This window comes from Paralichthys olivaceus, chromosome 15 (assembly GCF_024713975.1).
Source record: "Paralichthys olivaceus isolate ysfri-2021 chromosome 15, ASM2471397v2, whole genome shotgun sequence".
NCBI lineage: Eukaryota > Metazoa > Chordata > Actinopteri > Pleuronectiformes > Paralichthyidae > Paralichthys > Paralichthys olivaceus.
The window spans coordinates 11,871,270-11,899,172 of record NC_091107.1 but is presented as its reverse complement, the minus strand read 5'-3'; the positions used below and the strand labels follow the sequence as shown (position 1 = coordinate 11,899,172).

At 40.4% G+C, this 27,903-nt stretch overlaps 2 protein-coding genes across 5 annotated transcripts; one reads left to right on the top strand and one right to left on the bottom strand.

The window, feature by feature from the left end:
* Positions 1–10: 10 nt before the first annotated feature.
* hephl1b (hephaestin-like 1b) lies at positions 11–14,954 on the bottom strand. 4 transcript variants are annotated; one of them, XM_069539344.1, is made up of 21 exons: positions 14,502–14,954; positions 11,661–11,905; positions 10,472–10,684; positions 9,786–9,977; positions 9,412–9,666; positions 8,751–8,919; positions 7,298–7,431; positions 7,056–7,187; positions 6,435–6,640; positions 5,767–5,911; positions 5,428–5,640; positions 4,513–4,741; positions 4,150–4,289; positions 3,942–4,067; positions 3,731–3,837; positions 3,373–3,607; positions 2,896–3,035; positions 1,917–2,070; positions 1,783–1,797; positions 1,135–1,260; positions 934–1,102 (listed from the first exon to the last, which is right to left on the bottom strand). In XM_069539344.1, the coding sequence occupies exons 1-20, from the start codon at positions 14,681–14,683 to the stop codon at positions 1,175–1,177; spliced, it is 3,318 nt and encodes a 1,105-aa protein (XP_069395445.1). In that variant the 5' UTR covers positions 14,684–14,954; the 3' UTR covers positions 934–1,102; positions 1,135–1,174. The 4 variants fall into 4 exon arrangements, with proteins under 4 accessions (XP_019941248.2, XP_019941249.2, XP_069395445.1 ...); XM_020085689.2 differs by having other exon boundaries at positions 11–1,260; XM_069539345.1 differs by lacking the exon at positions 1,783–1,797 and having other exon boundaries at positions 14,502–14,836.
* On the top strand, positions 14,931–27,442 carry tmem135 (transmembrane protein 135). Its single transcript, XM_020085692.2, has 15 exons — positions 14,931–17,809; positions 20,331–20,458; positions 21,185–21,277; positions 21,494–21,527; positions 21,636–21,701; positions 22,544–22,590; positions 22,708–22,749; positions 22,841–23,017; positions 23,105–23,174; positions 23,303–23,470; positions 23,617–23,680; positions 23,781–23,857; positions 24,368–24,466; positions 24,563–24,630; positions 25,381–27,442. The coding sequence occupies exons 1-15, from the start codon at positions 17,672–17,674 to the stop codon at positions 25,514–25,516; spliced, it is 1,407 nt and encodes a 468-aa protein (XP_019941251.1). The 5' UTR covers positions 14,931–17,671; the 3' UTR covers positions 25,517–27,442.
* Positions 27,443–27,903: the final 461 nt, after the last annotated feature.

Genomic DNA, 27,903 nt, shown 5'->3' with positions numbered 1-27,903 from the left:
CCCCACCAAGTTTGAAATTCAGATTTGCTTTTAATCTGGCATCCTACTATCCTCATGCTGATGGGGCATTGGATCTATTGATCTATCAGTCCTAGAGGAACCAGTCAGACTGTTTGAGTATCAGAAGTTGAATGATCAGCTGATCTCAGTTTTGCTGATGCTGCAGTGGATGTATCTGCCCAGATTTAACAGTTATTTACAAGCTCATTACAAAACACACACATCAGCTAATCTGGTGCAGTGTTTTATTTCCTAAACCTTATCAAAAACACCTATTGATCTGATCAGGTACCACAGGATATCACACACTTCCAAGACAGGGTGCAATCGTGTGATATGTTACAGAAGTACCAAAGAATTCAATATGTTAAAATACAAATACCTCCACATTTCCTCGAGTAATATTCTGCATGTGGATCTGAGTATAACATGTTTTCTGTGATAAAATCTACAAAAAGAGTTAAACAGTATTGCATATTTAAGAAAAAAAAAAATCTTGTCAATTTACTGTTTTCAATTTGATTTAACGCCATCTTGTGGTGTTAGAGCACATGAAAGACAAACTAGAGGGGCTTTCAGAGAGCGTACCACTCCACCAACAGTCCCTTTATGAAACCACATTTAAATACACTGGATCCAGATCTTTATTTGGTTCTGCACTCATAAATATCGGTCTCTGAGAACGAAAATGTCTCACAATGTTAAAGGAAGTGAAAAAAAAGGATTGAATCCGCCCAGATCCAGTTCCTTCCTGACCCATATCACTTCCTCCACGTTTTGTGGAAATCCGTCAAGTAAAGTTTGTGTACACATACAGAACAATATTTTTTATTGCTCTTTCAAAACTGTAATAAAATATTTGGTATAGCAGTGCTTTGCTCAAACACAGTGCAAGATGTCAGAAAACAGAACATAAAAAAAAAAAAAAAAAAATCCACAGTATAGCAACAATAATAACAAATAATTTTAGCCCTAACAAATGAAACGATCCTGAACATTTTACAGAATTGCAGTCTCAGATAAATCATAACTGCCCTGGTAAGTGTTTGATATTTATATACAGAACATATTCTCCAAACACACCAACAGTGATTCTTGTCCCTGGAATTGTGAAATGCTTCATGGTGTTTACACACAGTCAAGTGTCAGACTTCTCTCATCAGTGCAGTTCACCTCAGGCCAGGAAACCGAGTATGAGCAGGAGCAGCAGCATCTGTATGGAGCCTTTAGTTTCTGGTGCTGGGGAAAGACCACTTGTTCCTGAAGGCAGTGGGAAGTAAAATCATTTGTTTCAGGAAAATCTCCCTTAAAGGTCCAATGTGTAAGATTTAGGTGAAAGGGATCTATTGGCAGAAATATTATGTAGAATAATCCTCATGATGTTTTCACTAGTTAGTTTCATCTAAATTGTATGAATTGTAGTTTTCTTTTTCCCCAGAAAAGGCCCTTTATATTAAAATATTTTATATTTAATTCGAGGGGACCTGCTCTACGGAGGCTGCCATGTTTTTTACATTAGTCCAGACTGGACAAACTCAACACCTTGAGTTTTTATGACAAGTTTAGATTTCCACAGGGGGAGGAGGTGAGGGGTGTTCAGCTGCAACATGCAATTTCAACACAAGATATCACAAAATTCTACACACCGTACCTTTAATATTACTAATGGAAATAATTTAATGTGTATTTTAAATTGGGATACAGTGTTACATCCAATTTATTCAGAAATGAACTGACAATACTGAATGTAGATTTAATATTATGTAACATTTAGGTGCTTACCATGTGAGGCGTTCTCTGGAAAAGAAAAATATATAAATTGAGATGTTTGACAAATCCTCTTCAACTGCTGTTCATTTCCATTCACACACCACACACGCACACACGCACACACACACACACACACACACACGCACCTTTGATGGTGAATGTGGTCTCCATGCCTGCGTGGATGTGATCAGTCACATGACAGTGGAGCAACCAAGTCCCTGGGTTCCCGGCCACCATCTCCACAGTCTGGAAAGTCCCGGGGAAGAGGTCAAAGACGTCTGCACGGTGGACACGGTCCGTCTGGCACACACGCGCACACACACACACACACACACACACACACACACACAGTGCATACAGTACAAGAACATAAAAAAGAGGAAATAAACACTCTCGACAGTCAACTCTCCCTTCCTGCTAACAATGCTGAAACACACCCTGATTGTTGGTCAGCCTGCTTGTGCTATCCAACCTCTATCCCTATCCGACCTCTGCAGCTCATCCAGAATGCAGCAGCTCGACTGGTCTTCAACCCACCTCAGTTCACTTACAATACACCGCTCCTCTGCTACTTCCAATGGTTACCAGTCCCCTTCAAGGCACTAGTACTTGTGTACCGTCCGTGCTGTGAACAGATCGGGCCCAGTCTACATCCAGGACATGGTTAAACATTACACCCCAGCCCGTCCACCCCGTTCTGCATCGGCCAATCCGCTTGCTGCTCCCTCACTGCGAGGGACACCTAGCCGCTCAACAAAATCACATCTCTTCCGACTACACTTTGGTTAAGAAAATGATGTTTAATAACTCTGGTGTCTATACTTAAAAAAAAAAAAGTTTAGTTGCACTATTTTGCATGTACATGTAGCGCTTGTAGTTTAGCATTTTTGAAGATTTATTGTACATGAGTCTTGCTGTTCTGGGTTTGTACCCTCATGGCTGAATGCACTTATTGTAAGTGGCTTTGGATAAAAGCGTCAGCTAAATGATATGTAATGTAATGTAAAAGTCACTATTATCATTATCACCCCACTCCCAGATAAAACCAGTAATATTTGTGTATAAATACATTTGCCTCACACTCTTTTATCTTAACAATCTTTTTTCGTTGGTGCTCTAAGTTACCTTGTAGGTGAAAGTCTCAGCGTGGAAGTGAACGGTGTGCATGTCCACTTCGTTGCCCATTCCCAGTAGATACCAGTCGACCTTCTGGCCCTGCATCATCACCAGTCCATGGAGGTTACCGTACAGCTTGCCATTGATCCCTTCAATACACGCAGAGAATTACAGAAAGTAAAACCAGTATAACAGATTTTCCTTTTACATGTTGACACCAATCCCATCTTGAGTGTGTCGACCAAATTCAGACACAAGATTTGAAATCAAATCATGTTGGCCGGGCTATCCATTTGAATTGTGACACTACATGTGTCTGTAACCTTGGAAAACATCAGGTTTGGTTTGGTTTGGTTTCAGACACAAAACAGAGAATGCCTGGGTCGAGCTAGGTTAGTTTTCTGGCAGCATCAATAAATCTTAATTTTTTTAATAGATTAGATGGTTTCACTCTTTACACCCCCTCCTCCTTTTCTTATCTCTCACCGTGCATCTTGTTACTCTCTTCAAATTCCTCACTCTTTGTGAAGGCATTGGGATCTGCGCCAATGTACGTCCTGATGTTGTCGTCCAAATACCACGACTGGTTTTCATCATGTACCATAAAGAGCAGAGCAAATTCCTTCTCCACGTCACCCCTCTGTCTGTCGGGCCCCTCCCCGCGCTGCAGAGTCCCGGGCCTGCATATCACCAGAGGCCCCAAGAGACCACTGTACAGATCCTGAACATAAACAAAGGAAGCTTCTCTGTCACATACATGTAGTAAATCAACCACCCAAAGAAAAACTCCTTCTTTGAACAGCAGGAGGGTGAATTACTGTGATTGTCTATGGAGTGTATGCACCTTAATGAAATCAACATTGGAGTAGTAGGCGTAAGAGATGCAGTTAGGATCTGAGACCCCTGGACCAGAGCTTACAGGAACATCCCAGGTCAACTCGAGTATGTGACCTGAAGACAAGAGAACACAGGACAACAAAAGTAAATCCCACGTTTTTAAGAAAACACCAGCAACATCTTGCACTTTATTTATTTTATTCAAATTTTACTCTCACCAGGTTTGACAGGAACGTGTGCGCCACTGGCTCTGACTCCATGTGCACCAATCGAGTATTCACGACTGGCTTTGTTCTTGAATGAGATCACGATCTGCTCTCCTACTTCTGCTTTGATTATCGGTCCTACAGGGGAGGAATGAACCCATGTTGTCTTCAGCATTTTCTTTCTTTTCCACCAAACAACACAAATTGCAACTAAATTTACCCATAACTCCCAGGTGCTGTTGACTGGGCTGCCGTTTCTTCTGAACACTGAAGGTGCCGTTTGTGTATTCTCTGTACACCACCTTCTTATAGCGTGAGCCAATTGTGTCCTTCCCTTTCTCCACAAAGATGCTTCCTGGACTGGGAGACATGTGCAAATTTGCTCCGATTAACAAACAGTAATAAGTAATGCCACTAATCACAGCCTCCGTCTCAGACACTGAAATGCATCATCCTACAATTATCATGGTGATACACTGATACACACACACACACACACACACATACACACACACACACACACACACACACACACACACACACACACACACACACACACACACACACACACACACACACACACCTGTCCTCTGATGTGGCCTGATGCTTCTCCAGCTCCCAGGTTCTATCAGGTGAGTAATCCCACTCGATTTCTTCAGCACTGATGAAATACTCCACAATCTTAGTTGGCTGTGTGCGCGTGTGTGTGTGCGTGTGCTTCACTTGACGTCTTGGGCAAAAGTCAACTCTGTACTGCTGCCTCATGCCAGCTGAGTAGTGATCGGTCACTCTGCAGCTCACTTCATACACACCTAACAGAGGAATGAAAAGAGGTAAAGGTAAGCTAAGGTAGGGTTAGGTAAGGTAATCTAAGGTAGGGTTAGGTAAGGTAATCTAAGGTAGGGTAGGGTTAGGTAAGAAGCAACTAAAAAACTGCTTTAATAATCATTTGTCTGATACTGTATAATTTCTGAAAGTGGCATCTGCATCTCCTTCAATAAAAAAAGGGATTATCCTGTTTTATTGTGTTACGTCCTATAGCATTGTATCATATCATATCTTGTTGTGTTGTATATTGTCTTGTTTTGGGTAGTTTTACACCTAGTTTTTGTGGGAAAAACAAATCAGACAAATAATTATTATGAGCCGATTTTCTAAAGAACACTTTAACATTCAGCAGATTATACTGTTGAATTTACAGCATCCACGATGACCTGTTGACTCTGTTTCTGTCTTTGGATTTGTCTTTGAGGTTTGCGAAAGCAGACGTCATTCAAATGGGAGAAAGAAAACTCCACCAACCAAAACAGCCAACAATCCATAAATCTTATAAATGAAACAGAAAGCTTTGATGAGTCCTGTTTGCATAGTGGTTATTGATTGATGATTGCTGTTGTTAATGTTGGGTTTGGTGTGGCAGTCAGAGGACACATGACATACAGTATGAAGGAGAAAAAGACGTGTGCTTTGAGTGAATGTGAAGAGTAATATGACTGACCAGGGGTGTCGGGCTGCATGAAAACACTGGCAGTGGTGTGAGGGAACAGGCTGACAGTGTCACGTGTTGTGCTCTGCTTCTTGAAGGTGTTCCCTTCAAAGTAAACACCGTGGATGTCCACCTCTGTGCCCAGCCCGAAGGTGTACCACCAAACTTTGTCCCCGGCGCACATCTCAAGTCCGGCAAGGTTCCCATACATGCGTCCATTGACAGCTTAAAATGATCGAGAAGATTTAAACAGGAAAACACAAAGAAAAACTAGGAACTGTACTATGGTACTAATAGTATGAGAGCTACTAAAAGTAATATTTAAATTAGATAAAACTACACACTGATTACCATGCATCTTATTGCTCTCGACGAAGTCCTCATCGTCTACATTTGTCTCCTTGATGCCAAATTTCTGAATATTCTTTTCTAAATACCAGCTCATGTTTTCATCCATGACAGAAAAGAGCAGGAAGAACTCCTTGTCCACATCTCTCTATGAAGCAACACACATAGAGGGGTCATAAGAACACTGACGCAGCTGCAGGTAACAGCACGAAAACTAAAAATGCATCAAGATGTTATAGACTCTTATATACATCTTTGAACATGCAAACATCAATGATTAAATGTCTTCTCAGCATTTTATTCTCAGCCTCATTATCTTATCTGCAAAGGCACAAAACTCGGTGGCCATAAGGTGACAACGGTCGAATCCCAAATCCCAAACAACAAATAAGAAAACACAACTACAAATCCCATAACATAACAGCATTAACAGAAAAGGTGGGTACCTACTATTGACAAGGCTCATCACTGATTGGACGGATGCACTGTCTATTTTTTTAACGGGAAAGAAATGCTGAAAAAATGTGGTTGGTTTATTTATTGTTGCGTTTTGTGTTGTGCCTTCGTGTTTGATCGCCTGACAAGGATGATTAAAGTTATGTTTAATCTCAGTCACGCTGTAACAATTATTCCATTAATCAACCCTTGGATTAAGGAAAATAAATAAGCACCTGGGTTCCATTCTCCATCAGCGCTCCTTTCTTACACACGAGCAGAGGTCCCACAAGCCCAGAGTTGGTGTCTGTTGCGGGATCAGTGGCAGAGTAGTACAGGTAGGGGATGCAGGGGGAATCAGATGGAGACGGACCCTCGAGGACCTGCCAGGTGTAGATGAAGCTCTCGCCTGGGCCAACGTGGGAGCCAGGCTTGTCAACACCTACAGTATAAAAAAGACCTGCCATTATCGGATCTGGTATTACTTCCCAATCATAGTTTGTGTCTATGAATTGAGGCTGGTAACAGTTTCCATTTTTAAATTTGTGGTTTTCTGAGATTCAAACATATTCCATTGCAACACAGCTTGTGAATTACTTTTATTTTCTGGTTCTTTTTGAGTTTTCTAAAAGTATTAGTCTAGCCCTCATTAGAGGCACAGAAAGGGAAATTTAATCCAGTCTTAAAGTAGTATTCAAATTCAATGTATGCCTCTGTCAGTCTGAACTGTTCAAGTATTGGCTGCGGCATCATTTTAATTGATCCACTCCCCTTGTTATCACTCAATTTGAGTCCTGATATCTCACAATTAAATCACAGTTTTTGGTTGTGCAAATAATCTGTGGCTGCCTCCTCACCGTCCTCATAGCTGCTTCCCTGGGAGAGTTTGTCATAGTGCACGCCGTGAGGCTGGATGCTGTACGTTCTATCAGCCTTGTTCATGAACGTCACTCTGATAGTGTCTCCTTCCTCTGCCCTCAGGACTGGACCTGGACAAGTAGAAGAAAAAGAACACTGAAACTAGACGAACCAGAAGATAGCGAGAGAGAGCGCTAAAGACGAGCAGGGATCTGTTTTTGCCAAATCTGGAACGCCTTACCAAGGATTCCTAAATGTCCAGGATCAGGTGATTTTACAACGGTGAAGGTATTGTCTGTGTACTCTTTGTAGATCACTTTCATGTATTGACCGCCGATCCTCCCACCATCTCTGCCAAAAAACATCTCTGATGCTCTAAGAGAGAGACAGAGGGAGGGGAGAGACAGAGAAGAGGCAACACCAGTAGAAATGAATGTTTGGTATGCACGAACCAGCAGCGCGACAGTGGACCTGAATAGAATAAACATGTCTCCAGTCAGAGGGGTTTCACTGTGTCAGGTCAGGGAACTGTAACATAAACAACTGTGTCACTATCTGATAGGATATTCCCCTGAGCAGGACTTTAGAATGACTCTATGGACTTTTTGATGCTCTCTATTTAGACTGAGTTTGGATTAGTAATTTGTAAAACTGTCTTTGTCCTGTTTGTGCTTCAGTTTGTTTATCCACGTCACTATGCTAGGGAACATTGGTCATTCTCTTTGGTGAAGTCTGCGGGAGAGCCCTCAGGCACCTGAAGAAGTCACAGTGGGACAGCTCTGAGTCCTCACTAACTCACAGGGAAATGACCTCAAAGTTTGCGAGTCTTCCAGGGTGGACATTGGGCCTTGCCGTCCTCTTTGACATTTCGACTGCTTTTGTTCCTGTCATGTTTCCTGTATGTTTCTGTGTTTATCCCAAACGCTTGCCTGCCTTAAGTACCTACATTCCTTCTAGCTTGCCTACCTCCCGCCAAAGACTACTAGCCCATTTTTCTTTTCAGCACAGCCTGCCTTGTGCTCTGTTTGCACATCCTGTAAACTCAACATATCACAACAACTATCAACACTGTTTATGCTGGACACCACAAAACCGCCACACCAGGAAGGACCTGCCCACGTATAATCAGCTCTGTTCAGAGGCCATTCACAGACAGATGTCAGACAGACTTTGTTCAGAGGCATTGCAAGCCTTGTAGGGGTATTTCACAAATGAATGAAATGGTGATTATCTATGGAGTCACTTAGCTTCCTTTCTTCCCTCTCCCAAACTATCACACTTGTACTTTCAACATGCGAAACTATCCATCTGTGACATATCAGACTTCTGCTGTCATTATATTTGCATCAGCCTGGCTGTAAAACACATAGGTCATTCCATGCTCGGATTCATTGTTTTATTACAGCTGTAAAGTGATTTACATCTGCATTTGCTTTAGGACTGGATTTTAGGCAGAATGTGAACTGACTGTGATGAACAGAAAAGATGAGGCAATAAAACAAGCACGGACTTGCCCCCTGATAATCTAAATACTCCGGAGAAAGTTTGAATGGATCACTGTGTTTGATGCAGAATTCATGAACTGCATTGGGCTTGATAATGATTCACCCTTTACTCAGCAGTGACCCTGTGTGTTATCATTAATTACAGTAGGTTGAACTCTCCAGTCCAGTGTGTTGCTCATGTCTGCCCACCTGTCAGCCTCAGTGAGGGACACGTTGTTGATCAGGTCCTTTTCAGAGGGAGCATAGTTCCATAGGACCATTTCTGCTGCCAGGTAGAAATTCCTCACAATCCCACCCGTCGCTGCAGCGCTGGCCTCACTGCCACATGACTTCACTTCATAAAAGGCCTGCATCCCAGCTGCAACAGATAAAGAGACGTGCACAAACATATCACACAGACCAACTCTGGAGGTTCCGATTCAAGGGTACATCAATAAGAAATACCCCAAGGTTCAGTTTACACACTTAATGTCCTTATCTTGTAGCTGTCATTATATTAAATAGATCTCAAGATCTGAAATATGCAAAACTATCAGAGGTGTGGCTTGTAGGGTAAATAACACTTTCTTTGAAAAACACAGGAATAAGAATAAAACATTATGTAAAGCCTGGTATGATATAAAGGAATTGTATTTCCCAATTATTCATAGTATGTTCACTGCAAATAAGACTCATTCATATCCTTGATTGATAGACTTTGGTCCTAACGTCTTTTGAAATACAAGCTTTAAGTCTCGTTAGAACACACACCGACATAATGGCCGTGACTAAACCTCACAAAAATGCATTCTCCTCCTGTCAGCAACTTATTAAGTCTTGGTGCAAAGAGTCGAAAGGTCAGGTGCCCTACCCTGCAGGTGGTCATTAACCTGGCAGGTCAGCAGCCACTTCCCTCTTGCTCTCGGGAACATCTCAGCGGTAGCAAACGTGGCGGGGAACAGGCTGAGGACGTCTGTGCGGTGGCCGCGATCGAGCAGTGTGTTCCCATGAAAAAAGGCGGAGTGAATGTCCACCTCGTTGCCCATGCCAAACAAATGCCAGGCTACTGCACGGTTCTGGCACAATTTGATCCCGGGCAAGTTACCAAACATGTAGCCGTTAATGGCTGTCACACAGAGAAACACACAGAGCAAGGTCAGGGGATAGGACAAAGAGACCTTATTTTACAGCATAAGTTGAAGAAATGAGTGAAAATTAGGTTGAGATCATATTTAAAAGACACACCATGCATCATGTTTGATTCCTCAAAGTCTTCATCCTCTATGACTCCTGCTGGATCTGAGAGGCTTTGAATGTTGTCCTTTAGGTACCAGCTCAGGTTCTCATCCACTATGTTGAACATCAAGAAGACGTCCTGGTCCACATCATTGCGGGCTGAATCTGTGATGGATTCCGGCTTTGTCTCCTTCAAGATTCCTGCGAGCATAAAAAATGATTATGTTGTTTTATCCAGTTTGAGTTTACAGATGTCACTGTGTATGGGTGTTGTTGTGTGTGTGTGTAAGTGTTTGTGTCTGATAACTTGTAGTGGGACCTTATTATGAGACCCAAGATGCATTTGTGTTCACACAGTGAGATGAAGGTGACCACATGTGCCCAGTGCTTTGACCATTTGTGATGGGATTACCCAGGATTGATATTAATATAAGGTCTGAACATAAATGCGGCAAAATGCAGGACAGGGTTAAAATACTACACATTCAAGTAGCCTAGCACTTTATTCACCTCTGGTTTCCAACCATCTTTTTTTAGACAGGTTTGAAAAGGGCCTTAGTCACTGTAACTATGACTAAGGAAAACCGAAATCATTTTCATTTGACATACAGACTTTCTTCTGAAGTAAAACCAACGGTAAATAGCATGTAATCACCTCTTTATATACAGTCTATGGTAATCACATATCTTCAAACCTTTCTTGCAGGTGAGCAGAGCCCCGATAAGTCCAGAGGTGATGTCCTTAGGAGCATCTACGTGAGAGTGGTATACCCAGGTTAGGCAGTTAGCATCATCATCCGTAGGGGCAAATTCTGGCCTGACCTCCCAGCGGTAGGTGTAGCTGCCTCCCGGAGGAACGGAGTCATCCATCTTCAACCTGCTTGACGTCCCATCTGGATAGAGCGCCCCTGGTGGGAAAGTACGAGATGTTTATGTTCAGATTTTTCTGTTACGAAAGGCAGGTCTACCGCTCTGATTTCTCAGTTCGGCAGTAGAACAACAACTAAATGGTAAGGGTTGGGGTTTAAAACGGGATATGAAAGGATTTAGAAAATACTATGCCTGAAACGAATTATTCTAATAATAATGATATTCTTCAATTGTTCCGATTTTCAAATCATGTTCATATCCACTTCTTCTCTGGGTCTTATCTCTGTTCAGCTTTCAGCCTTCACGTGTGTGATTTATAGACACATAAACACCTTAGTCTTAGTCATGGGTCCACTGACCTCTGTACCGATATGTAGTCATCACGAGACATAATTAAGGAGACACTTATCTGATTTCAAAGTTTTAAGTGTGTCTCCACCACTGTCCCCTTCCGTATCAATAGCCCCACACCTCTCTCTCTTCTTGTGCAATGTGCTCTTTATTTATTTATAGACAAACTGAGGCACCATGGGCCCTCTGCCCACATTCTGTTGTCAGAGGAATTTCCAAATTTTACTTTCAGTTTCGAATTCCTGCAAGAACCATGTCTGCGCTCAGATGGGTGGGGGATGGGGCTTTGTTACATAACAACAAGCTGCAAAGCTCAGAACACTTGAGAGACATTTTGACAAGAGGCCACATGTTCCATGTTGGTCATTGTTATTGCAGTTGCTTTTTCACTTCCTGAACTCTTACATGTGTTCAGACATTATGTCTCTCATTTGCTTGTCCATTTTCTTTTCTGCCTCTCAGTATCTTATCTTATCAGAGACAGCATTGGCACTAAAGCAGAGGGAAACATACCAACATGGCTCATGAACTGCATTATATTATTAAAACTAAGGGCATTCCTCACCATATGAAAACACATTTAAGCATATCTAGATCTGTATTTTTTACAGTATTTGGATGTGCAAACATACATTTACTGTATTATATTGTGTAACACTCTACCCTCTGTATTCTTCTCATAGAAGACTCCATGGGGATGCATAGAATAATTTCTGGATGCGAAGTTCTTCAGATGGACCAGGATAACGTCATCCACCTCCGCACGCAGTATGGGCCCCAGGAAGCCCAACCAATCAGGCCGGGGAGCCTGTACACTGTATGAATCGTCTGTGTACTGCCGGAACATGGCCTTCTTATAAACGCTGCCTATTCGGTGGGGTCCTTTTTCCAGGAACTCACATGCATGCCTGAGATTGAGACAAAAAACATGGGCAATACAGACACAGCAGAGGTTTCACACACAGAGGAGCGTGTGTGGGAGAAAGGAGTGGCAACAAATCCTGTTTCTGTTTGCACATCTTAAAGTATTATGTGGTATTCTCAAAACAGGATTGCACGATGACACATTTGACATTTCTATCTCCGTGTCATGATACAGACATGTTTTTCCAAAAAGCACAGATATCTATCAGGAATGTTCATGCACAAGGAGAAACACAACATCCATTAGGGGTAGCTTATATATATATGCATAAAGCGTCACAGCAATGTAACTGCCTATCTTATGTCAAGATACAAACTGCATGCCTGTGACCAACTATACAACTGTATATAAGTAATATAAAAAACCTGTATAAAAGTTAGTGAAGTATAAATATAACAAAATGTGTGATACCACTGTGGTGCACTTTCACAAAAGGCTCTGATTACCTCCTCTGAGAAGGATACTTTTCACTGCTGTCAGTTGTTTTTTGTCTTTGTTTGTGAGCAGGAATAAGCAAAAAAAAGATTTCTAAGAAACTCGGTGGAAGGATTGGACACAGGCCTAGGAAGAACTCATTACATTTTGGTGCAAAACTGGGAAAAGTGGTGGATGGAAGATTTTTTTTTTGTCACATCTACAATTTTCTATCTTGAGTTTTAAAAATCAATGTTATCTCAGAAATTCTTTCCTGTCTTTGTCCATTACCAATGAAATATCATGAGAGCAGGTCACAAAGCTCCTAAAACTATAATGCTGCAGAACAAATTGTATCTCTCTGGACTTGTCACTATTGTGATTACATGTTTCTCTTAGTTAATGACCCGTTACGGGGGCTGCGGCAAACACATTTTTGCTACTGCACATCCAGCACATTGCCAAGACAACAAGGAGGATGGAAAGCATAATGTTAACTCGATCCATGCATGGGTCATACTTTGCTGTCAATCTAAAAGGGTTTTTCACTAAACCCCTGGATGGAGACATTTTGTGCTCATGAGCAATCAACCCTTCACAGGAGTGAGTCAGGAAAAGTCCAGCATTACGCAAGGATGTAAAGCTTAAGTTGCTTCAAATGTTCTCTCTGAGAAGAGCAGGTAAACTGGAATCATAGCGCGATTAGAAATTGATTGATTGAAAGAGGGCTGTTTTTAAAAGTCCGTGAAAAGAAGCCTTGTCATCTCTTCTTTACAAATTACATTTTCCATCTGAATCCATTATGTTCCTTGAATAACAGGAAAATCAAATCAGTGCATAATGCTGTGTGTTTTCCAAAGTGATCTGAGAGTCTTTTAAACTAGCGATCATTATGGGGACAACGTCAGGTACCACAATAATCGAGAAAACATCCCTTAATCTGCCAACTGAACTCCCACTTCAAATGATAACACTGTATGTGATTTACAGCCCTGCGGAACACAGCTGCCGGCCACGTTAATAGTATTATTTCTGGGCTCAGCTTTCCATCTAAAACTTAAAGGCAAAGTACATTAAATGTTCCTAATCACCAGGGTGGAGGCATTCAGAAAATCCTCACAAAGTCCAGACTTTGCACCCTTTTACATCTCTCTGCTGATGCACCTACTTTATAAAACGTCACAGTATTGATCTGCGTGATGAAAACTTTTCTCAGATGGGAATCAGATGTTTTTGTGTGTCCTGTTTTAGCTGCTCATCGCAGGAAGGAGAGCATACATTTACTGTTCGTCACCATCCTCTGTAACTGCCAGACGGTCAGTTAAGCACAAAACAATCCCCTGCGATGTCTAGACAAGACGACTTACTGCAGAACTTTTTCGTTTAAACTTATTGTAATCTCTGTGTTAATAGTAGGGATCTTTCAGCACTTACAATCACTTTAGATGTGTCAGTAATATCAACACCTCACATGTCAATTTAATGTGTATGATTAAATGGATAGATGATAACACAAATTGATTTACTTGGCATATAACTACAAAAAAGCAGGCTTGTAGAGAAACTTATAATGATGCTATGAGACTATTACACATGAGACTGAGATGATGTAGTGCGAGTGAAATGGTTGTTGCTGCAGGAGTCTATACTTTCCAATCTGTCCAAAGAAATCTCATTTGTACATTTAATTGCAGCTCTGAAAATGAAATAATCTGTTTTATGAAACAATATAGTTCTATTGTACATTACCAAGCCCGGCTGGTATAGTTGTTAATGAATATTGCATATGTTCATAATAATGAATCACATTTTCTTCTGCATTGCCTATAACAAGGTTATTAAAGTAATGTCAGTTATACCGATATGGGAGGATTATGAATGTAGTATTACAATTAAGTATAGTATAGTATAGTTTAATGCAGTACAATATAGTAAAGTAGGTTATATCATATAGTATAGTATAGCAGCCTATGGTACAGTATTTAGTATTTTATGATACAGGGCATGACACAATAATCTAAAACATTCAATCACTCAATCATATGTTTATATAAATCTTTTTGGTGCCTTTGGTTGTATTTTATTCTATGTGATTGCAGTGTCTTTTATCTGGGCCCTGAATCTGAATAATAAAATCCGCGTCATATTATTGTTTCGCAACTCACTCGTCATCTTTGACGTTTTCCCCGTTGAGCAGATTTTGGCCACTTGGAGCATAGTCCCACGCGTCTTCAATGATCCCCACATAGTAAACTCTGTGCCGGCTGCGCGTCCCTTCCGCCCCGGAAGAGATGAGCGACAACATCAACAACAAACAACCCGCAAACAGCCTCAAAGTCTGCGCCATGATCCAGAGGGTCGATCCTCTTACTGGTCCCGGGGCAGAGCTGCGCAGAAGGTCTGGGAAGTGGAGAGCACCAGTGTCTCCTCCATGTACGCACACAGCCTGACTGCTGCTGCTGCTGCTGCTGCCGCTGCTTCAGTTCTTATGAAAGTGTGCAAAGGGGAAACACAGTTGGTCTATTCAGCGGGAGTGAGCACCTCCTTCTCTTCAGCCCCCTCCTCCCGTGGTATCTATCATCAGATGATTACCAAATTACCAATGATTGAAATTTCCTACTGGGAAATGAAGGTAATTAATCTACTTATACTGAAATGCAGACTCAAGCAGCGTGGGTCGTCTCAATTGGCTGTCAATTTTCCAACAGGTGATGAATAAGCATGTTTCTCAGCTGGTGTGTGTGCACTTAAGATAACTCTGTGGGGATAATAATGAAAGACTGCAATCTAAAAAAATAGTATCGCCTGCAATTATGATGACGTTCTCATATGATTATTAAAAACATGGTAGATTAAAGATTATGGTAACGGCAAAGAAAAGCTTGCCAACCTGAATCATCCCAAAGAGGAAGTGGCTTTAACGCTTATAAACCATTGATAGGAACGACTTGGTTGCCAGGTTGAGAAAAATCCATCTTTGATTATAAATGTTGTTATACCATTATTAAATAAAACGTTTTTGTAGTTATCACACTTTCTAGATTCAGTGTCCTGTTGAAGGATGAGGCAGCTTCTAGTGGACTTTATGCAACCTAGCAACCAAAAAGTTGCCATTATTACTGGAGTTATTTAATGCTGAATAGAATAATTGGTGATAGCTTAAAAAACAAGTACAATACAGTTGCTTTCTGTTACTCTTTTTGCTTTGTTACTCTTGTTATTTCTTGTTAAAACGTTCAACCCAGCATCTAAGAAGTGCAGAACCTGACACCTGCTGACCAACACCGAGCAGTGCAACAGTAGAGATCAAGCTGGGTGATCCTCCTCTCTGAGCTTCCTTTTTCTCACAATCCCCCGAATCAGTCAATGGCTCAGTGGTGATACGATGCAAAAAGACCCACTGTGTACTGGTTATACTGGAATTAAACTCTCTATTACTCTGCTATGTGCTTGTAGGTCAACAGGGTCAATCCCTCCACTCAGGTAATGATTATGTTGTCTTTTGTGTTGTGGCTCCATTGTGACCCCTGGAATCCAAGCCTGTAGAAACAGGGCTGTTTCAAGGGACTTTGAGTGCCCCAGGCTAAAGGGATCTGCAGGGGGCTCTACACAATTGTGGTTGTTGACAAATGTAATCAGCCATTCTCAGGGGCCCCCTGTCAGTTCGGGGTAACCCCCCTGCTTTGTCCTACACCTGAGTGCGAAATAATACACTGTTCCACAAGAGCACCCATGCTCTCATGTCATTTTCAAGGATTTGGATGCTATCCTCAGGCATGTGCCAAATTTGTTGTGTAAGCATCTCAACAATCATACTGAATATGAATAAAAGAAACAAAACCAGCTGCTGTGTACATTCACACAATCCACACGTCTCCCTGCAGTGTTAACATGTTGTGACACATTAAGCCTAACTTCAGATTGAGAGGTTTACGTATAAAGAAGTTCTAAAAATAAACATTTTACATGTTGTTTCACAGCATAATCTTTATTACCTAATCTTTATAATTCTGGTTTCAATGAAAGTACTCCGTCTCTTCAGTATAAACCTTTAGAACAGTTTTTTGCAGAAACAAAGCATTTTGATAGCTAAATCCAATTTCTTAGACTAAATTTAAGAATTAAATTCAAGCAAAATATCACAAAACTGATTTTGAACAATTATTAGTGACAATATATATAAATGAATCGGATATAAGGATATAAATGCATTCTACATTTTTTTATGACCAAAACCTTTGGACAGATTAGGACTCTCACTCTCTTATAGAGGGCTCTGTCTATGCATTTCAACCTTGAAGATTAAGATTAAGATTCCTTTTTATTGTCCCACACAATGCACACACAGCACTACATGCAACATGGGGAAATTTGACCGGCCACCCTCCGGTTCCCAAGCCAAGTCTCTATGGGCTGAGCTACTGCCTCCCCTCATGTTGTTTGTGACTGTGTTAAACGCTCTTTATATACAGTCTATGGTTAAACCAGACGATGGGGCCCGTGAGTATCTATTCAACTTTATTATTCAATATGCAACATTTTCAGCATTTATCTTTGACCTTAAATCAGCACTTAAGTCACTAAGTAACTAAAGGAGAATTAAGATGGTGAATATCTACATTATTATTATTATTTAATGTATACATGATGATATGTGTGTGAGTGTGCACATGTGTGCTTTACATGTGCTGTCATTGTGACCTGATTTCTGTGTATATATTTGTTTTTTTAAATAAAAGAAAGACAATGTAATTTATAAGCTTTAACTAAGAACTAACTTGTTATATATATATATACGGTTTGTTTATAAATTTAATCACATAAATAAAAGTACTTCTAAGTTTGGGGAACAGCTTTCTGTTCCCACCACACATCAAATTACTTCTGTTGATAGTTTTAAGAGTGATCTGCTTTTAATTAATTTGACCTTTTTTTTTAAACACCATTGTTTTTTATTTTGTACTTATTTTTATACCATTTGCTAGTTTTATGCTTCTATCCTAAGTCTTTGTTTGTGTTCTTATTGATCCATCTTATTTCATGTCTTTGATTGTATTGTTAAGCACTTCAAGCTACATTTTATCTATGAAAGGTGCTGTATAAATGAAACGCATTGTTATTATTGTTATTATCCTCTTCATTATAAATCATTGCAGATAAAACACTTTTCATTAGGAGTGGAGTTTTGAACACTGGATCAGATTTACTCCAAAGTAACCTTTTTACTTCCAGCGCCGTGCGCGTTCACAGCGGTTTTGCGTGGTGTCGCCGGCCTGGGCGTGAACGCGCACGCTGTGTGTACTGGGTGTTGTGGTCAGTGTTCAGATCTGCAGTCATGGGCGCTCTGAGCAAGATACCGCACAACTGCTACGAGATCGGGCACACATGGAGCCCGTCGTGTGCACAGGCTGCCGTGGATATAACCCGAGGGGCCCTGGAGGTGTCCTTCAAAATATACGCTCCTCTCTACCTGGTAGGTTTCCCCCGCTCTTCTGAGACTTGTGCACTCTGGGGCTAAACTTAGCCAGCTAGCCAAGTAATGCTAACTACCTCTGATAAAACGTCATGAAGATTAGCTGCGGTGTCAACTAGCTTTCAGTCGGGGACTCACCGCAACTGTAGACTCGAGGGTTCGTTTCCCGGAGGTTTCAGGTTGCTCTGACCAACAATTCATCCAGAACACAAGGAGCCTCAAGATGACTTTCTGCAGACTTCTAGAGAGAGTCCGCCTGAGTGCAGACTTCTAGAGAGAGTCCGTCTGGGTTCATACTTCCAGAGAGAGTCCGCCTGGGTGCATACTTCCAGAGAGAGTCCGCCTGGGTTCATACTTCCAGAGAGAGTCCGCCTGGGTTTATACTTCCAGAGAGAGTCCGCCTGGGTGCATACATAACATATTTTAAAAACGGGACAGTCTACATTTACACATGCAGGTCACAGAGATGCAGCGTGTAGATATGGACAGCGAAGTGTTTGTCAGGATCAAAAACTCTAAAGGAGTAAAGCACTTTTTAGTTTAAATTGGTTTGACAGCAAAGCAAGACAATTAAATAAAAACTTGAACACATACAAGCAGTATGTAAGTATATGGCAGTATATTACAACATCACAGCAAAGCAAGTCTATAGAAGTGGGTTTTAAATAGTGATTTAAAAGTTATCTCCTCAGTTAGGCCGAGGGGCCCTGATGGTAAAAGCATGGTCACCTTTAGTTTCCAACCTTGACTTTGGAACAGCAAGCAGGGATCCGCTTGAGGATCTAAGGCTGTGTGCAGGGCTGGAGGCACATAAGGGAACAATAATTCTGTGATGTAGCTTAGGGCCAGACCCTGGTGTGCTCTTAAAGTGATCAGTAAAATCTTTAAAACATGCAAACCAATCTCTCGACAAGACTTTCATAAAGAGAAAGGCTTTTCAGGACGAAATCTAAAAGCAGCTGTGTCAGGCAGCATCAGCTGACTCCACATTATTAACCAAAGTAACTGCTTTATTCCACTTTTCATGGCCAGTTGCTTGAATTAGTGTCCAGATGTGACAGCAGTCGTTTGTTCTTGCATGGTACAGAAATGCACAGTTTGACTTTGTCCTGGAACAAGGAACTCCTTCACAAATTCCCCTTCTCCATGAGCTTTCAGTTCCTGAACTTTTACATTTTGTCTCTTCTATCTCTTGAAAAGCCATGATGCGATGAATGAAACAGAGATTCTGAGCCAGGTTCAAAGTTGTGTTTGTTCAAGGACTACTAACATATCTCTTCATTAAGTTTTTATACTATTCCCAGTGAGAAATTATCCATTTAGATGCAAATGTTGTCATTTTAATCAAATTAGGCATATTTGAAAATGTATAGGAGACGAGCTGCTCATAAACCCTTTATCAATTTACCTCTGTTGTCTATAGCTTTTGAAAACATAAAAACTAAAGAAATATAATAATAAACTAATGAAGAAGTCGATCAACACAAGCATGGTCACCACCTTCAAGTGTGAAACATTTTCCCAGGTTGACATAAACAGGATGTTCAATAGGAACTGGCTATTTAGGAATTCCTCCTGGAGCAAAATGTGACTTCTTTCACAGAGGTGTGCTATTGTCAGTATTAATAGGAACATTCAGTGTGTTCTGAAGAGCTCAAAGGTACATCCCGAAGCTGTTGTCTGTGTTATGTATTGTAGCTCATGTACACATCATTGAGAGTGAGAGGGTTTTTTTACCTCGGGAATCAGATATGATTTTGACGAGTTGGTTTTTCTAGCATTCAGCATGAATTCTTGTGTGTGACAGTAAATATAAAGCAGGTCAACAGCTTGGGGGCAGAAGCTGTTCTAAAGTCTGTTCATATCCTACAGAACCAGATTAAAACACAATATTGACTGACACTGTTACTAGCTTCTTCTCATAGAGCAATCCTTCAGTGATGGGAGCCTGTAACAACTATGCAGTGTAATAATAACTGCTATGGAATTTTCATAGACACTGTCTCTTGTCCTCTCTGGGGCATAGTGCAACAGGCTGTTGTGTTTGGGAAGTGCGAGAGCTTGGCGAACATCAAAGCCTTCACTCCCTAGACATCACAGATATGAGACTCCGTAAGCAGGCTAAGCTGGAACAAGGAACAAGCACACCCATAGATTAAATGATCTGTTTGGGTTTAAAGTGTGAATACTTCAGAATATGAGAGAGCATCATGCACAGTATGGATGAATTCTGATTTTCTCCTTGGCCAAGCTTCAATAAATATTTCAGCATAAGACGTCAAAGGGCTCCTGAACGCTTCCTTCACTGATGAGTTGACCATTAATCAGCAGATTTTCCACAACAATAATGTATTGGAAACCACCAAATCAGCTTTTTGCTGTTTGCTTTCAGCTTTCAAAGCATCATCCATTCAAGGAGGGGATTTAATACATTAAAACAGCTGTCAAGTTTTCTAAAGCTTTGATTTGGAAATAAAATATGAAAACCAGTAATTCTTCCACTCTGCTTTATGTTTCACAGATTGCAGCGGTTCTTAGGAGAAGGAAGAAGGACTACTATTTAAAAAGGCTTCTCCCTGAGATCCTGTGGTCTACCTCTTTCCTCACTGCCAATGGAGGTCTCTACATTGTTTTCTTCTGCATCCTCAGGTTAGTGCATCCAACTTATGTCACATAGATACACACTGTCACACAGCTCAGCTTAGATGAACAGACGGGGAACTTAAGGGTTTGGAAATCAAACTAGAGTTCAACAGAGTTGAACTTCCGCTTCGTGCTTTTGAGAATATTGTTGTTCACAGTAAGTTGGTGTTGAGGTTTAAATCTGAAAGTTTTATCTCAGCAGATCTGAGTGGAAGTGTGAGAAGGAAGTGCCTAGTGTTGTGTAAGTGTGTGTCTGATTCTGAGCAGGGCTGGAAACTACCCAAGCTCAACCAGCGAGAAGAAACAGTCTGTAGTGAAGTGAACCTGTCTTCTTTGCAAAAAGATCAGAAGATATTTGTGACCTGAAACATTCGGTAATGAACAGACCTGCACAGACAGACAGGCTTGTACAGAGTAGCAGGATGCACAGTTCTATTACAGTCTTCAATCTTAAAGACAAGAACGCATGACCAGTGCATGCATCCATTTCTACGCAGCTAAACTTTTCACCATTTCATGGTGAACCTGGTGTTTACATGGCGTGGCGACCACAGAAGGTTTTAGCTCATCTGCTAAGCAACACTTGTACCTTGAATGAAGGTTTCTTCTGCATAACTAATGATCCAAACCACAGTGGTGACACCTACAGATATTTAACCATGGAGACATTTTTGGTGAGATAAAGGACTGAGATTTGAAAAAAGTAAATAACATTTCATTTTCCAACTTTAGGAAACTGTTGGGAGGGTTCCACTCATGGTCTGCTGGGTTTGGCTCAGCACTGCCTGCCTCCTACATCGCTATCCTCTTGGAGCGCAAGAGCAGGTGAGATTCCAGGTTTATTTTTATCTGCTTTTATGAATATTTGAAAGTCTTCTCATAGAACACATTTACCAGGTCCAGCAATACACAGAAAAGGCACCTTTTATTTTGGGTTGTAATTAAATTGTTGGATACATCTCAGTAGCGGGGATGTCCTTGTAAATATTGATTCGGCTTTTTATTAGCAAACTATGTCTCACTCTTTTTCCCTGTCACCAGGAGAGGGCTGCTGACAATATACATGACAAATCTCGTAAGAGCTGCTCTTTTCCTTTCAACATTATCTGTTTTACATAAACTGATACATTTGCTTCTGCCACATAGTGCATTTGTAGTATTTGTTGTGTAATTTTGTTTTTAGGCCACTGAGACGTTGTTCCGCATGGCCGTAACACGAGGCATCGTCAAACCCATCAGACATGGCGAGGTAAGATCAAAGTGAAGGCAGCTAATAATGGGGGTTGGGGCTTCATCAGCTTCAAAACCCACCCACTACTAAACAAAGAACGCCTGCAACTCTACATGTCCACATCTTACTTTGCTTCTTACAATCACAGCAGTGTGATGATCCTAATAGTCTCAAAAAATGTTCTTGCTTACAGTATTTATTCAAACCAGATAATTGCAAACGTAGGCATTTAACAGCAGAAAAAATGAATAAACAATGGTCTGATGAAGGCCCACAGACTGTAGCCTTGTTCAAGGTCAAACCGAACAAAGGCTCCAAACACAGACGGCTCAGCGAAACAAAAAGTGCATTCAACAAGAAACCCAGAAAGACATTTCTAAACAAACACTGACGAACCACTCTTCAGAACGACAGGAGTCACACTTCAGGAGTGTGTTTGTCTGTGTGGGGGGTGTTATTATACATTTTTAACGTTTTAAGTGATATCAACTGCCATGTGAATTAGCGCCCCCTCTTGACAAAAGGACTTGCAATGTGCTGTTAGTTTTGTTTCATACATTAATCTCGGATGTGTAGAAACATACCAATGTGTCAGTACAGAATATGAAGTGAGTTGTATCAGCTGTCAGATTTTTATGAAATAACTTTTGAATTCTATAGTTTCACCCTCAACATGTCATCAACTTCACTGTCATCTTTTCCTATTGTTTGACAGCTTGATCAACAACTCTAGTGTTGATAATTGTACATTTATTTATAGTGGCTATATTCTCACCAGATTGTATAATGATGGTGTCACATGACCAGATGTTTCACCTGTTGATCTGATTTCCTCTTTCTCTCTCTCTGTTTCCCATTAGGTGCTGTTGTTCTGCATAACTGCGTCACTCTTCATGTTCTTCTTCAGGTCGGTGCAGCACAGTGCACATATTATTACACTTAAAGATGCAGCATTGCTTCCTTACGAATATCAAGACCAAATGTTTGGTGTTTAACGTGTTAAATCTTGTGTTTTGTTCTGCAGGAGTAAAGATGGTCTCAAAGGCTTTGCATTCTCTGCACTGAAGTAAGTTCGAGTTAAGTCTCTACACGCACAGATGCCTTGATTTAGATTGTTGTCGGTTTTTGCTCAAGATCAGATGCATTTTCTGTCACAGGTTCATCATTGGGAAAGAAGAGATTCCAACTCACCCTGTCACGGCAGAACTTGCTGGCACACGACCCCTTGAGAGGACAGCCGCTATAGAGACGGAGGGTTCACAACCATCAGCTGGAAGGCCCAGCTCCAGGAGGAAAACTCTGGTGGCCTACACCAGGGAGCTGCTAGAGTCAATGTGAGAGAACACAGGCACATATGGGTTTGAGCAGAGTGGTGGTCAATACTGACTTATTCTTTTATTTTTTATTTTTTTATAATCCAGATGCAAACATGGTCCAAGACACAGATGTTGTAAACATTACCAAGACAACTGCATTTCATACTGTCTTAAGGTAAGACACTTCTAACCAAGATCAAACTTTGAGTTTTTTTCTCATCCATGTGATAATGGCATTAAAATATATTATTATATTAAAAATGACAAAATACTAATCCAAATGTGTTTTCTCTCCTTGTCCAGGGCTTCGTGAGGATGTTCAGTGTTGGCTACCTGATTCAGTGCTGTCTTAAAGTGCCCTCAGCGTTCAGGCAGATGTTCTCCAAACCGTCACGACTCCCCTCTCTCTTCTACAACAAGGAGAACTTCCAGCTCGGGGCATTTCTAGGTTCATTCGTCAGTATCTACAAGGTACATAGGTTCCATAGATTATTTTCTATCACATATGTTGTATTATTATCCCTGAAATGTCTCATCATTTCCTAGCTCTGTATTTCTTTATGTGTCATGTGAATATTGTACTATTCTTTTTTTAAATGAATCTCTCTCTTACTCAGGGAACAAGCTGCTTGCTGCGCTGGCTGCGTAACATTGACGATGAACTCCATGCACTAATAGCAGGTAACTGCCACATACAACTCCTGTAGAGTGATCCTTCTGTGCACTCTGTTTGACAGGCGTCTCTCTCTCTCTCTCTCTCTCTCTCTCTCTCTCTTGCAAGGCTTCCTGGCTGGTATCTCCATGTTCTTCTACAAAAGCACATCAATATCCATGTATCTCTTCTCTAAGCTGGTGGAGGTAAAAGAGAATCACGTCTAATCTCAGTGAAAAGAAACACAACAAAATAAATAAATCCCATCTCAAGAATAGAGAAACAGGATTTCATGAATTTCATACAAAATATGATTCACCCTCTTACATAAAAGATGATTCTTACATTAACAGCTAAAATATGAATTGAGAAAACTTGTTAAACACTAAAAGTTCATCATAATCCAGAAATATCTCTTTTCACAAGCATACAAGAACTCAGAATTCAAATGTGTTGAGTATTCAGAAAATATGAACTGTCGTAAAGTGGTGACTGTAAATGTATAAATACATGCAGCAGGCCTGTAATGAGACTCCTCTGCAATATGCTCTTCTTCACTCCAGAGATTTGTAAAGAATGTGATGGAAATGGAAGTAGGGCGGAGGTTAGCTGACTGCCAAAACAACTACCGCAGATGTAACATGTTGCCAAGCATCTCAGCTTATCTAATTGCCTGGTTTATCATTAACAACACATGTACTAATCTCTGTCTTTAGACCATGTACTTCAAGGGCATTGAGGCCGGCCGGTTCCCGTACTTTCCTCATGCAGACACAGTCTTATATGCCATCTCCACTGCTATCTGTTTCCAAGCTGTAAGTAATCTGTGCACAAACATACAGATCTGCTCAATAATACACCTGGTTTTGTCTGAGGAAAGATATAATGTTTGACTCATTATTGTCACACAGGCTGTGATGGAAGTGCAGAACCTCAGACCCTCATACTGGAAGTTCCTGCTGCGTTTAACTAAGGGCAGGTATGAATGTGCTGTTGTCAAACAATGCATTATAATTTATCATTCCTATGTCATTCAAAAATAAAAATACAGGACAACAATATCAACAACAATCATCATGCTCAGAGTTGCTGTTCCTACCTGACATGGCGTTCACATCAGTTTTCAGAGTTGGGAACACATTTTTCCAATTATTTGCTTATAGGCAATTATAGGCACCACATGTACGCACAAATTAAATGTATCAATGATGCATGAATGTGTGAACATTGTCAGCCACAAACCATCATCATCATCATCATCATCATCACCACCACCACATCAATCGTTCTTGAAGATGGGACCCACATATCTTACTTTGTTCACTACGTTTAGTTTCAGAGTTGAACAAATTGGTGTTTTAGAATCGGTGATAATTAGAAAATAATAAGTTCGCTGTTGAGTTATTTAAAAAAAATTAAATTGTTTCACAGAGAAATACTTTATTTTCTAGTTTAACAAGTACAAAATGTTGCACTCCTCAAATGTTAAAAGGGGCAAGATAGTGAGTCAAATCTGTGATTTTTAACACAGTTTGACCTAAAAACACAATTTTGTGGACTCATCCAATTGTGGTTACATGATTTAAGAGTGTTTTAGCTTTGTATACTGTCAATGTGTTTTAACACAGTTTGCATAAATATATATATAAATAAATCCAATTCTATATTTTGTACTTTCTGTCCATGTTCAGTTGATCTGTTTTAGATCATTTTCTGTCTTTTCTTCAAGGTTTGCTCTCATGAACCGACACCTGTTAGATGTGTTCGGGACTCAAGCCTCCAGGGACTTTAAAGGCTTTGTGCCCAAACTGGACCCTCTATACACCACGATGCTTCCACCTGGAGTCGACATCCAACTGGGATGACTTGGTACCAGGCTCTGGAAAGGAGCTGTGGGGTTACCTCGACAGGAAACGGACAGTTTGCCTGTTCTTTCTGAGCAACTAAAGGTCTTATGACTGCTCAGAAGTAGTGATGTTGTTTTATGAGATGGGATTTACTTTGAAGGGTGTTTTATGAGATGGGATTTACTTTGAAGGGTGTTAAGTCCAAGATCTGTCCAAATCAGGGCGTCGTGGGTATAAGGTGTCTTTCACAAGGTCCTTTACTGATTTGGGTTGTATGTACACAGGTAATTGGAATTGGATTCACGCTGAAATCAAAATTGACAGGCATGTTAATAGTATCTTAAGTCCTAATGAAAGCCTTAACCTTACAATACAAATAATAATATAATAATAATATTAATGTTCAAGTTGTCAATTTGTATATGGCAGGTTCTTCTTAGTCTGTTGAGGGTTTGTGCAGGGGCGTAGCAAAGGGGGGGACAAGGCAGGCAATTTCCAGGGGCCCCTAACCTGAGAGGCGGAGCTCTGAGAACAGTTGACTACATTAGTCCACATCAATGATAATTGTGTGGGCCCCTCAAAGTCCTTTGAATCACCCCGGGGTATGGGTGGTGGTAGTAGTGGTAAGAAATAGTATCAGTTCACCCAGATCACAAAAAAATGCAAAATTTGTTTTACTGGAATATAAAAACTATTCCACTTGCAATGCAACAAATTTTATTTTTATCCTTAAATCGTTATGCATCTTCATTTTGGTTAAGTTACCTGAAGTTTGGCAGCGTTGTTATTTGGATGAGCACATGGACGTCAGGTGAAACTCACTAATCCTTTTGCAACGAACACAGTGATGCCTGGTTTTATTTCAGAGTTCAGAGGACAGAATATATGAATGTGAACTTTTTCAAGACAATGGGTGCAACTGTTCAGACATATAATTATGTAGCCTTATCATATACTGTTAGACAATGGGTGATGTATTTAGATTGTGTTCTGTGATGTGAAACAGAAGTGTGAAGTCGCTGTTAAACTTCAATTTTTTATAGTGTAACTGATTTCTTTTCTAATATTTTCTAAACAGCACTTGACAGTAGTAATTTCAATTGGAGTGAATAGTAACGCTCATTAATTTTACCAGTAATTTCACATTCAAGACATGAAAATAGTAAATGTGTCACAGTGTTCCATACTGTGCTCAATCAGTATCAAACCTGATACTTCATAGAGGATACATTTGCCGAATCACAATGTAATGCATTCAAAATTTGAAGATCCATGTAAATTAAACTAAATATTTTGGCAAATATTCAGAAAAACCAAAGTTCTCTATCCTCCACCCAAATTTGAGAAATTAATTTCTTCAGTCAACCTGAACCATCATTTTCATTTTATTCCCTGAAGGTGATTGGGTAAGAAATAACTTCAATATTTAATATGATCTAATAGAAGTCATTAACACAGATTGAATTACATATTTTTTATCACATGAAAAATAAATACATTGTGTTGGCTGTTTGAATTTTGACTGATGCTTACTGGAAATTCTGCAAAAGATAAACTCTGTTGCTTAAAATCAGTTGGTGCTGCAAGGTTTTAGTGTCTGAATTAATGTGGACATTCATGACAGCTTCATTCCAGGTGTGATTTCATTTAATTAGGGGGTAAAGTAGTTAGATTGTTTTAGGAATCTCATATTTCTGACAGTTTTGTGAACTGCCAGTCTGTTTACTTCAGTGTTTTGCCTTCAGTTGTTCAACCCAGCTTTAGACACATCTGACCTCCACACCAGAAGCCATGATTGTGAAGAAAATACAGTGCAACGTTCTTGTTGAGACTGAAGCAGAGGAGTGAGATAATAACAATATATCATATTAAATTATAATAGAACTCTACAAATGTTTTTGATTTATCTAAGAAGGTGTATATTAAAATATTTTTCAAGTCCAAGTGCATGACTTGTTTTTTTTCTTTGCTGAGTTTAATCTTATATGATGATAATGTCCGTTTTCTGTTTTTACCTGTGCAATGACTGGCGCCACCTGGTCATGACATTCTACAGTCCAAAAACATCACATTGTTTAACAATTCTTACAATTCGGATGAAACACACTAGTAAAAACATCACTATGGTTATTTTATATTTAATCTTTGCCAGTAGATCCCTTTCACCCAAATCTTACACTCAACCTTTAACAGTTGGATTTCCATGGAACTTGCTTTGCAAAGGTGAAATCATCATTATCAACGACTCCTGAACTTTCCTCTGATGGTAGCATCAGGTCAGTATTTCCTGTTGTGCACAAGTAATGTAACAGGTAACAATAGCTGTGAAGCAGCAACTGATTCATTAATGGGCCCAAGAATCCTGTTCATGAATCAGTGGACTGCAGTACCTGATTTGTTTGTAG

What these genes read in the sequence shown, in the direction of transcription:
- hephl1b (XM_020085689.2), bottom strand. Translation starts at nt 14,683, where the DNA reads ATGGCGCAGACTTTGAGGCTGTTTGCGGGTTGTTTGTTGTTGATGTTG. An exon ending in CATGCAGCCCGACACCCCTG is followed by an intron (nt 4,742 to 5,427) that starts GTCAGTCATATT and finishes TTCCTCTGTTAG; the next exon opens with GTGTGTATGAAGTGAGCTGC. An exon ending in AGAGAGTAACAAGATGCACG is followed by an intron (nt 3,036 to 3,372) that starts GTGAGAGATAAG and finishes CGTGTATTGAAG; the next exon opens with GGATCAATGGCAAGCTGTAC.
- tmem135 (XM_020085692.2), top strand. Translation starts at nt 17,672, where the DNA reads ATGGGCGCTCTGAGCAAGATACCGCACAACTGCTACGAGATCGGGCAC. An exon ending in AACCCATCAGACATGGCGAG is followed by an intron (nt 21,702 to 22,543) that starts GTAAGATCAAAG and finishes GTTTCCCATTAG; the next exon opens with GTGCTGTTGTTCTGCATAAC. An exon ending in CTGCTATCTGTTTCCAAGCT is followed by an intron (nt 24,467 to 24,562) that starts GTAAGTAATCTG and finishes ATTGTCACACAG; the next exon opens with GCTGTGATGGAAGTGCAGAA.